The following is an 11,675-nucleotide window of genomic DNA, read 5'->3' as shown; positions in this document are numbered from 1 at the left end:
TAAAGGAATGTAGAAGTTTCTGATTGGATTTGAGTGAGAGACCCAGAAGAAAGCGGAGGAAAAGATCCAGATGTCCAGTCTGACTGTATAAAGCCTGATCTACAGCACTCCTGTGAACATCTGAAAGTGTCCTACAGACCTGATTCTGTTTAAGAACATTTCTTTGTTCCTTCATGAAGGTCAGGTGCACATACAGAGCTGCGAGATGTTCCTGAATGCTCAGATGAACAAAGCAGTACACTTTACTCTGGTGAAGCCCAAACTCCTCGCTGAAGATCTGCTTACACACACCTGAATACACTGCTGCTTCTGTCACATCAATGCCACACTCTCTCAGGTCTTCCTCATAGAAGATCAGGTTTTGTTTCTCCAGCTGCTGGAAAGCCAGTTTCCCAGTTTGAGAAGCATTTCTTCATCGCTCTCCTGCTTCTGTAGGTACTTCTCTCTTATGATGTTGGTCTGAATGATGAGGAAGTGTGTGTACATTTGAGTCAGAGTCTTGGGGATCTCTCCACTCTCTGCTTCACCCAACATTCTCTCTAGAACAGCAGCTGAAATCCAGCAGAACACTGGGATGTGGCACATGATGTAGAGGCTTCTTAATGACTTCAGGTGTGTGATGATCTTATTGGCCAGGTTCTGATCACTGATCCTCTTCCTGAAGTACTCCTCCTTCTGAGGGTCATTGAACCCTCGTACCTCTGTGACTCGATGGACACACTCAGAGGGATTTGATCAGCTGCTGCTGGTCTGGAGGTGATCCAGATGAGAGCAGAGGGAAGCAGGTTCCCTTTGATCAGGTTTATCAGCAGCACATGCACTGGTGCTGATTCAGTTACATCACACACTCTCACTGTCTTCTGGAAATCCAGAGGAAAACGACACTCATCCAAACCATCAAAAATGAACAAAACCTTCTCCAACCTGGAAATGTCCATTTCTTTCATCTCCTTAAAAAACACATGAAGGAGCTCCACCAGACTCAGTTTCTGCTCCTTCATCAAATTCAGCTCTCTGAAAGGAAGTGGGAATATGAGGTGGACGTCCTGATTTGTTTTCCCTTCAGCCCAGTCCAGAACAAACTTTTGCACAGAGACTGTTTTTCCAATTCCAGCTACTCCCTTAGTAAGAACGTTTCTGATGGGTTCTTTTTCTTGTTCAGATAAGAGCTCTGTCAGAATGTTCCTGATGAGTTCTTCATTTTGTTCATATAAGAGCTTTTTCAGAACATTCCTGATGGGTTCTTCATCTTGTTCAGATAAGAGCGCTGTCAGAATGTTCCTGATGAGTTTTTCATCTTGTTCATATAAGAGCTTTTTCAGAATGTTCCTGATGGGTTCTTCATCTTGTTCAGATAAGAGCTTTTTCAGATTCCTCCTGATGTGTTTGTCTTGTTCAGGAAGAGGTTTAAAGATGTCACTGCATTTAATTTGTTTGTCCTCAGTTGAGTTCCTCCTGGATGCTGCCTCGATCTGTTTCAGCTCATGTTCTTTATTGACGTCTCCACTGTCTCCCTCTGTGATGTAGAGCTCTGTGTAGATCTCATTCAGGAGTGTTCGGTTCTCCTGCTTTAGCATCAATCCATTCAAACACTGAAACTTCTTTATTAGATTGAACTTGAACTTCTTCTGGAATTCATCTACAGCAGTGGATTCTGGGTCGTGTCTGTGACAGGGTGAAGAAGGAAGACATGGTGAGACATGGGCTCCAATGATTAGAGTAGAAGTTCACATTTTTCCTGCTAGATAGATCTTTATGATGTTCTCACTGTGGATTTACTTTATTCTACTGGAGGTTTTCTATCATCTAATCACTCTGTAGTTACTAACAGCAGAGAGCTTTAGAATAGCAGTGTGTCAGTGTCACAGTCATGGTGTTGGTTTTGATCGTACCCTGTAGCTGTGATGATGTTCTTCTCTCTTCTGTCTCCTGCCTTCTGTAGAACACTGGGAACAAAACAACAAGTGTTAAAGATCTCAACATTCCTCACTTTAATACTGGAGTCTAAACCTGAACACAAATTGTGCTACAATAATTGTAGTGAGAGCAGGAACACTTGGAGAACACAGAGCTGAATACAACTCCAACATTGTGCACCTGGAGAATTAAATGTGCTCCTGTTTTCATTTCACACTTTTTCCTACTTTTCTATTCTTCCTACACAAACCTCCAAAAGTATTGGAACAGGAAGTCCAGTTCTTTGGGTTTTTGCTCGACACTGAAGACATTTGGATTTGAGAGTAAAAGATGAAAATGAAACAATAGATCAGAATTCCAGCTTTCAGTTCCTGATCTTTACATCTAGATGGGTTACATCACTTAAAACACTGCACCGAACCTTTCAGGAAATAAAAGCTGAAATTCTGATCTCTCGTCTCACATCATCTTCTGATGAAGATTTCCACCTACTCACATGGTTTTGGGAAGTGGGAGTTTAGGTTGAGGAAAATGCTGATTTTCATTCTGAATTAATTCTGTTTTCTCTCTCTGTAGTTCACTGTAGAAAATTATAGAAATGTCTTTAAGACTGAATTTCATTGTTGCTAAAATCTGAAGATCTACAGAAGATTCTGATCACTAAGTCAGGGTTCCTGATCCCCAAAAATACTGCTTACACCTTTAAGTAGTAGTGTTTAGATGTTTGCTGTAGTTTTTTGTTGGATATTTTTGTATTTTTATTTTAGGATATAAGACTGCATGTGTAATTGATTGTGACTTTAATAAATATTTACACTTTTTCATCTAAAGGATTTACTGAAAGTATTGTAGAATCACTAAAGACCAAGTAACTATAATATAAATCTAAACAGCTGCTAATGCTAGTGCAGTGCAGCCATTAACTGTGACTTTAACTAGGAGAATTATGGGATGTTACCTGTGTCCAGGTGAGGAGATTCCAGTGCTAAATACCAAAGGTTTATCCATAGACTCATCACTCTTCATGGAGACACAGCTGGGCACTGGTGAGTGTGATTTCTCTCTCTCTAGTTTACTGTAGAAAATTATAAAAATGGTCATGAGACAGAATTTCATTGTTGCTAAAATCAGGATACAAAATCCAGTGCATTGAAAAAGTCCCTATGCAGTGGTGGTGTAGAGCAGGAAGTGGAGCACGGTTTTAAAACTGGTGATAAAAACACAGATTTAGTTTGGATAAGATTATAATTGATAGTATGTAGTTGATGTAGAAAACAGTTCCAGCCCACTGTAACTGCTCCTGCTGGATTGGAGTTAAACAGCACTTATTGATTTGGTTCCTGTAATTGAGGTGATGTTCTAAAGGTTTTCTGTGATTGTGCTGAAAAGGAGCTGAACTGAGGTCAGTAATGAGAATCTCCAGTGCTGCTTAAACACTCATTTATAACACATATTATAAGGATTATCCATGTTGTTTGTGTCTTCTAGCTTTAAGGCGCTGGGTTACCGATCGGAAGGTCGGGGGTTCAAGCCCCGGTATCGCCAAGCTTCCACTCTTGGGCCCTTGAGCAAGGCCCTTAACCCTCTATGCTCCAGGGGCGCCGTATCATGGCCGACCCTGCGCTCTGACCCCAGCTTCCAAGCAAGCTGGGATATGCGAAGAACAAATTTCACTGTGCTGTAATGTATATGTGACAAATAAAGGCTATTCTATTCTATTCTATTAATTAGACAATGAGTTTATGGTTCTTGGTTTTGAGAGTTTAATAAATTGTGCACAATGACGTGTATTTAATTGTGTAATAAATGTATTTAGGGTGATGTTTATATATGAAATGAAGCTCTCAGAAATGTCTCCAGATTTGCAGATATGAACAGTTCATTAGTAAAACACTAGAACATGGCAGGTTACCAGTCTTTTGAGGGTGAGGTCACATGATCTGTGCCCTGATCAGGGATCTCCATTTTTCAATGCTCGTGTACACGCAGAGTCCTGAAGACGTCGATCTCTTCTGCTGGAATCAATCACACTCCTAGAAAACACAAAAACAACATGCAGTGAGAAGAGAACGAGAACTCGAGAATGCGCCCAGCACCGTGTATGTTACCATGATCGTGCGTGCAGAACAGTGATATTGTGCTGCAAAAAAACAGATGCGTGCACCATGAACTAAAGACTCATTTACAGTAGTTAAAAAAAAGTTATTTTAATGTTTTTGCCTTCTTGATTTCATTACTGATTTTTTTTAACTACCCTGAAAGTTATTTAATAATTAAGGCTAATAAAATGTAGTCAGATGCTTTAAACTGTTAATTGTGTGTATATATATATATATATATATATATATATATATATATATATATATATTTCAATATTCAACCCCTAAAGAGTTTTAAGGATTTATAAATAAAAATCTTTTTAAAGTGCTGGATTCTGCTTTGGATGGCTTCCTAATGAGTTTAGTAATACATAAAATCAACACAGAAAATGTATGATGTAGTATTTATGTTTAACAGTATATTTTGTTAAGATCGCCATGTCACAATTATTTAACCCCTATATAATATTGTTGTTTTTAAAGCTTTCTGACAGTTTTTATGGCCTGAAGTGGAGCTGAAACATTATTAAGCCTTTGGGAACTCTATAACGGTCCTTCATTTGCTTCAGCTGTGATGCATATATAAACCCTGACCATGAAGGTGTTTAAGGTGAGTTGCAATCATGGGAAAGACAAAGGAGCTTCCACAAAAGCTGAGAGAGGAGATTATTGCATCACAGCTGAAGGGATTTGGGTATAGGAAGATTTCCAAAAGATTTAACATTCCAAGAGACACCATTGGGAGCATTATAAGGAAGTTTAAAACTTATGGAACAGCTGCAAACCTGCCTGGTCGTGGAAGAAAGCTCACAATTTCATCAAGGCCCCTCAACAACTTAGTCAGGATAGCTAAGAAAAACCACGTGTGACTGCAAGACAGCTACAGGATGACATGATGAAGGCTGGTACAAGTGCTTCAGTGGCAAATATAAGACATGCACTGAATAATCAAGGACTTCATGGCCGGACCCCAAGACGCACTCCACTCTTGACCTCAAGGAACATCAGGAGTCGACTAGAATATGCCAGGAGGAATTTGGATAAAACTACAGAGTGTTGGGAGACAGTTCTATGGACTGATGAAACCAAACTGGAACTTTTTGGACATATGGACCAGCGGTATGTCTGGCGTGCAAAAGGTCAGGTTTATGACCAGAAGAATACCACCCCCACAGTCAAGCACTGAGGTGGGTCAATAATGATGTGGGGCTGTTTCTCTGCGGCAGAAACTGGCAATCTTGATTGTATACCTGGCATCATGGATTCCCAGAAATACCAGGTCATTTTGAAGAAGAACATGATGCCTTCTGTTGACAAATTAAACCTTGATCATTGGATCTTCCAGCAAGACAATGATCCCAAGCACACGTCTAAATCAACCAAAGCTTAGTTGGGGAAAAGATGCTGGAGTGTCCTGGAGTGGCCTTCTCAGTCACCAGATTTAAATCCAATAGAAAATCTTTGGTGGGGTTTAAAGAAGGCAGTTGCAGCACGGAAGCCGTCAAACATCACTGAGTTAGAGGCTTTTGCACGTGAAGAATGGCAAAGATTCCAATCGAGAGGTGTAAGAAGCTTGTCAGCACTTATCGAAAAGTTATAAAAACTAAAGGACGCTCCACAAGGTACTGAAGCTCGGGGTTGAATAATACTGCACATGCTGCACATGTCTTGTAAGACATGTGCAGCATGTCTTGTAAGACATGCTGCACATGTCTTACAAGATTTGAACTTCAAAGTTAAGTCAACTTCTGTTGTCAAAATAACTCAAATATGTATCAATAGATATTGTTTGTTATTTCATGATTTTTTCTTTCGTCTTTCATTAACATCACTGTATTGTCTATTGAGGTTGAATATTTCTGATTGCAAGTGTGTGTGTGTGTGTGTATATATATATATATGTATTTGTGTTATCAGCGCTTCATATCATTAATAACAATAATAATACATCTATATAAAATCATCTTGCGGGCCGGTTATAATTGTACATCTGGTCAGATGTGTTTGACACATGTGGTTTAGAGTAACGTATTCCCAGAACAATAATTCGGACGAGTTAAAGCAGAACCGGACCGAATCAGTCAGTGAGGGTCTCTGTCCTATATGTGTATGGGGAATTCTCCAGGTCACGTGATGAAGCAAACAGGAGAAAAGCCTATCTATCCTGATGGAATCTATGCTGTGATAAAGGATCCAGTGGATCCCACATTCCGCACTGAATTCGGAAAGCTCATGTCTTCATGAACATGTATCTGCTCCACACTTCCTGTATCACCTCCGTTTAGAAAGCCATGATCTGCTCCAGTTTACGGGAAATCATCCTGAGCATGACAACAACTCCAGGATCAACTTTTAACAACCAAACAATCCCGGGGTTCTCATGTCAGATCCTCCTCAATAAACTCAGAAAATCATCAAACCCAACTGAGGAATTTGGTCCGAAACTGTTGTCCTCCATTTCTGCTGCTGTGGCGCAGTTTCCCTGCGGTCTTTCCACAAACTCCATTACGTAAACACAAACACATTATTCCGATATAAATTTGTTTTTAGGAAAAACTCACCCACTTTTCTTCACCACTGCTTGTTGTTGGACATGAATCTCACCGCTTCTGGCTGCTGCTGAAGATCTTTGTGTTTTTCTAACCGCTTCTCAAAACGCATTTTATTGCCTTGTACTTGTACATGTGTAATGACAATAAAGTTTAATCTAATCTAAATGGATTCGAGGCTGAGAAACACTTTCACTTTTGGAAAACTGACTCGACACTTTGAACCGACTCTTTGACGAGTTGGAAACGGAATTATTTTAATCGCACTCCGTCAAGTTCACTTTAATGATCAAGAACTAAAAGAGAAAGTGCTGTAATTAATAACAGCATGTAGTAGAGATGTTGTGGAGGAGAGGAAAGTCAGCCTTTTTCTCCCTTTACAAACTGCTCCATCCTGAACTCTTCATCTTTCCCTGTCATACTTTTTACGCCAACCCATGGTATAACATCAATTTACTCTGACCTTTGGTATAACTGTTAATAATTTACTCTGATCTCTCGTATAACTGTTAATAATTTACTCTGATCTCTTGTATAACTGTTAATGATTTACACTGACCTCTGGTATAACTGCTATTAATAATTTACTCTGACCTCTGGTATAACTGCTATTAATAATTTACTCTGATCTCTGGTATACCTGCTATTAATTTAATCTGATCTACACTGTTAAATAAAAAAACGGTAAAAGGACTGGCAGCAGGTCTTCCAGAGATAATCCGTTAAATTACAGAAATTACGATTTCACAAAATACCTTCATTACATGGCAATTGCTGTATACCTTTATACATTTACAATGACATTTTATCCAAAGCAACATACCAAATCCAAGTTAGTCTGACACAGTAGACACAGCAGTTTATATAAAAAATAAAAAAAAGTGATGTGTGAACATCACTGAGGGATCATACTATATGCATGTTATTTTATATTTAGTATTTTCCTGACTAGGATATTTGACATCAACAATGTTTCGATACGGTCCACAAGTCAACACATGTCTAAAATGATTAAAATAACTACCTTTATGAACCTAAATGGTTTATAAATGTCTGAATGGTTATAAATGGTTATATAGATGATCTACGATTGTTCTTTTGTTTTGTGACGGATGTTCACGAGTCCCTTTTCTGTTCTGAATAGTTAAACTGAAGCACTTTTTTTCAGACAAATCCTACAAAAGGGGTAATTATTGACAGAATGATCATTTTGGGGTGAACTTACCCTTTCACTGTTCAAACTTTTGAAGGGGGTTATTTTAATCATTTCTGCAATTCTTTGTGTCATGGACTATATATATAAATATCTATGTAAAATATTTTACCCAGGACAGAACTAAATAAAAACTAACATGCATGTTGTATGATCTCTAATTGTGTTAAAATTATACACATTCACATTTGGCCTGCAGCTGTCGTCACGTGACTGTACAAAATACTGCACGTTTTAACTTCAAAACTACATTTAACAACATAAATGTGCAGTCACTATAAAATGTGCTTCACATGTTGAAACACGTCCCTCAGTCAGCTTGATGTCTTCTGTTGTATCCTCAGATTCTTGTAGTGAAAAAGCGTGTTATTATCTTAAACATTTCCCAGAGGAACTGCCTGAAAATCATTTAAACTGTTGTGGGCGGAGCTAATTCGGCGCCAATTTTGAATTTGTGTCAGTATGCGCACACGCGGAGCCTAACCTGAATCTTCTTATTTTTCTGTTATGGCGGTTTGGGAACCAACTAGCAGGATGATCTGAGCAGCGTTGGTCTAGTAGACCAGGAGAACCTGTGCAAGGAATCCAAAAAGTGTTTTGTTGGTTGACACTATTGATGTTTTTAAATGCAGGTTGTTTTTTATTTTATTTTATTTAATTTTATTGATTTTTATTTATTTAAAGATTTTTTTTAAAGAAGCTAATTATTTAGAGATTTTTACTGTTTTTTACTGTTTCAAATTCCATACTGGACCAATGCCTTATTTTTAATAAAAAAAATAAGTTTGTAGTATTTCAGATTTGAGTTCTGTGTAATTTTTTAAACATTATATTGTATTATATATGATTAGATTTTTGGATATTGTAGGAATTGATACTGAAAAAATATAAACCTAAATTATTAACTTTTTGTTTACTGGGACATGGGCAAATACCACATTTTTATTTATAACAATTTAGGGTAAAAAAAAGCTTTAACCTTCATATGATTAACTGTCTTCAATGGTAATAAAAACACTGACTTAATGATTACAAGAATAATCTGTAAATATTAGATATCATTCTCTGTAAAAATACAAATGACTCTGTTAAAATACAGATAATATATGTAAAACAACAGGCTTTTTGTTGTAAATTGAAAAAAAGGTAAATTTTTATAAAAAAAAATACAGACATTTAACTGTAAAAAAAATCTTTTTTTTTAACAGTGCACATTTGGATTATTATTTACCTCAGCTGACATCTGTATTCCTGAAGAAGGGAGGTGTTTTACATCTGGAGATTTTGCTAATGGTAAATTCTGATCTATCATTTTGGAATTCTTGCAATGTAACATTACTAACTTGTCTAAAGCAAAGTGCCTTGATGAGCAACACTGACAGATTAGTTAATTAGACTGTTTTTATAGCCATTTGTTGTTTATTTTGTGTTTCAATCGTTATTTCACACAGGAAAGTGATGTCACCTGTAAAAAAGCAGCTGTCCTCAGGGAACTTTGTCTACCATGGCGAAGATAACAGACATTTTATTGTATCTAATATTAGTGAATATTATTCAAGATTGTAATGCTGTTCACCCAGTTGTTATTACAGTGGAACCCGGTTATGTCGAGGGCCTAGGGGGACCCCGAAAAGCGTTGAGATAACCGATGATCGAGATAAACGAAAACCAATATGGCAGCAATATATTTACGTACTTGAAATTTCTTTATGTACATGATGTGCGTTATTAAATGAGAATGTGCATGCACATGTTTTGAGTTTTTTTTTACACATCTCAACCCGCGTTCTCCAGTGTGATGTTCAGCGCGTGGATTATATATACAGACTGCCTCTTTTCAGTTTGGGCCAGAGCACACCACCAGAATATTCACTTTCAAGGCAAGTGTTTGTGTTTGGCTTTGCCCTGTGTTTTTCACTTCGGCTTTCGCCTCCCGTTCATCGCATAACATTTAAAAACAAAAGGCATATGTGCACCAACTAACAGCAGAGATTTACCAGTATACAATACAAACCACCGTCGATTCTCGATACAAACCTTTACCATATTCTCCAACATTGCAAACACAAAGATCGCTCACAAAATCACTAAAAATGTGCAGGGTGTAGTTCGTTTTTACAAAAAGCTAACCAGTGTCAACATTAAATTTTCGAGTCATTTCACTCTGACACACAGCTCTGAAAAGTGTCCTACACCTGTAGCATCTGTAAGACTTGATTTTTCCGCCATTTTCGCGAGTTCTTCTGCGGCTGCACAGTGCCGATCGAGATAACCAACATTAAGTGGCAAATTTCCCCCCTTGTGCTCGAGATATTAGGGTTCGTCGACATAAAAGACTCAACATAACCGATAAAAAATGCTAAGACAAAGCGAGAATTTGGCCGTTACACTTCAAAAACGTCGATTTAATAGGGTTGGCGAGTTTACCGAGGTCGAGATAACCGGGTTCCACTGTACTACAAAAGTATGTACTTAATATACAATGCTTTTTTTTGTTTCTTTGTCTTCCAACAGCCTTTTAGTTGAATCTTCTGAGGAGAAGTGGGTTCCATCCACCAGCCATCCACCAGAAAAGAGGTTCAAGCAGTCTCCAAACTCAGCACCTGGTTCAGCTCTACCAGTAAGAGTGAGAGACACAAAATCCCAGTCTTCACTGCACTGTAAAAAACCCAACTTGCAAATTGTTAGTTTGAAATTAAAACTTTTTTTTCAGACTCTTCTTTTTTGTAGTTTTATTATCGAAATTACACAAATGCTTAACGTATAATGTAACGGTGTGTTTTGGGAAGACTATTTTAAGGAATGTAGTGATATTTTGCAATGAGCTCAGACAGCTAACGTGCTTCATTTGAAGGTCATGTTCAGTTCACTTTGTAAAATTTGAATGAAATGTTTTAAAATACACTCTTTTTTGTGTAAGTTGTCGTTATCACAATAAACTGTATTTAAATGGGTTGTGTGTTGTGGATGGAGTTAATAGAATATCTGGTATTTAAGTCAAAGGAGCATACGGAAGCCATATGATACACAGTCATACGCCTAATGCTAATTACAAATGCTAAATTGAGAATTAATCTTTCTTTTTGAATACATCTTTGCTTGATTTGCGTTAGAGGACGGCTTAAAGACCAGACAGAATCCTCTGCCAGCTGGTCAGTTCCATTTTACCGTCCGCATTTTGCTTTCTGTGAATCAGTTTTGGCTAACGTTAATGCTAAACACGTGATTATTAAGTTATAGTTATAGGGTATTCTTAGCCCTGTTTACCCTGTGGTTATTTCTGATCTTAGACGTACAACATAACGTGCTTTACATAACATCTGGTCTAAAACACAGAAAATATATCATCATGTTGAATTATCAGCAAATGTCTTGTATTTCAGGAGCTTAGTTATTTTAGTATAGCTCTTATTAGCACCATTTAACTAGTTCAGTGTAATTTGTCATTATTCTTTTGCTATGTGATTCATCGAATATTCTCATTTTTTGTATGTAATATTTATGTACAAAATGTAATATTTATGTTTTAAACAATTAATGTCAATTTAGTTGGAATGTAACTCATGAGACTTCAGACTGTGTTTGTTTTTCTTTTCATAGGTATGAAAGCAGCGTAAGAATTGCAGATTTGCCCACAGAATCACAGAGGTCTTCTTGAAACACTACAGGCTTCGGCAATATCGAGGGCGATCCCGGCAGCATGTATACTGACTGCATCTGCCCTTTTAAAACTTTAGGTGCGTTAAAAACACACATTTGACAAGATCACACAAACACACTGCTGCGGTTACTGACCACTTTAATTTTTCATGTGAGTTATGTGATTTCAGCCATCCCAGTTTTTAAACCATCTCAGAAATTGTTTAAGGGGACACGACACAGTAAATTGTCCTTTTA

At 37.6% G+C, this 11,675-nt stretch overlaps 1 protein-coding gene across 1 annotated transcript; it reads right to left on the bottom strand.

Moving 5' to 3' along the window:
* Positions 1-441: 441 nt before the first annotated feature.
* On the bottom strand, positions 442-6,670 carry LOC124376796 (NLR family CARD domain-containing protein 3-like; the record flags this gene model as incomplete). The annotated part of the gene is given in 8 exon segments (XM_046836072.1): positions 442-725; positions 728-1,133; positions 1,374-1,665; positions 1,893-1,946; positions 2,414-2,497; positions 2,876-2,992; positions 3,830-3,950; positions 6,578-6,670. Coding segments are annotated over 7 exon segments (1,290 nt in total), but the record flags the coding sequence as incomplete, so codon positions are not given.
* Positions 6,671-11,675: the final 5,005 nt, after the last annotated feature.

This window comes from Silurus meridionalis, chromosome 23 (genome assembly GCF_014805685.1).
Source record: "Silurus meridionalis isolate SWU-2019-XX chromosome 23, ASM1480568v1, whole genome shotgun sequence".
In the NCBI taxonomy this organism is placed as follows: Eukaryota; Metazoa; Chordata; class Actinopteri; order Siluriformes; family Siluridae; genus Silurus; species Silurus meridionalis.
This window is presented reverse-complemented; position numbering and strand designations above follow the sequence as displayed.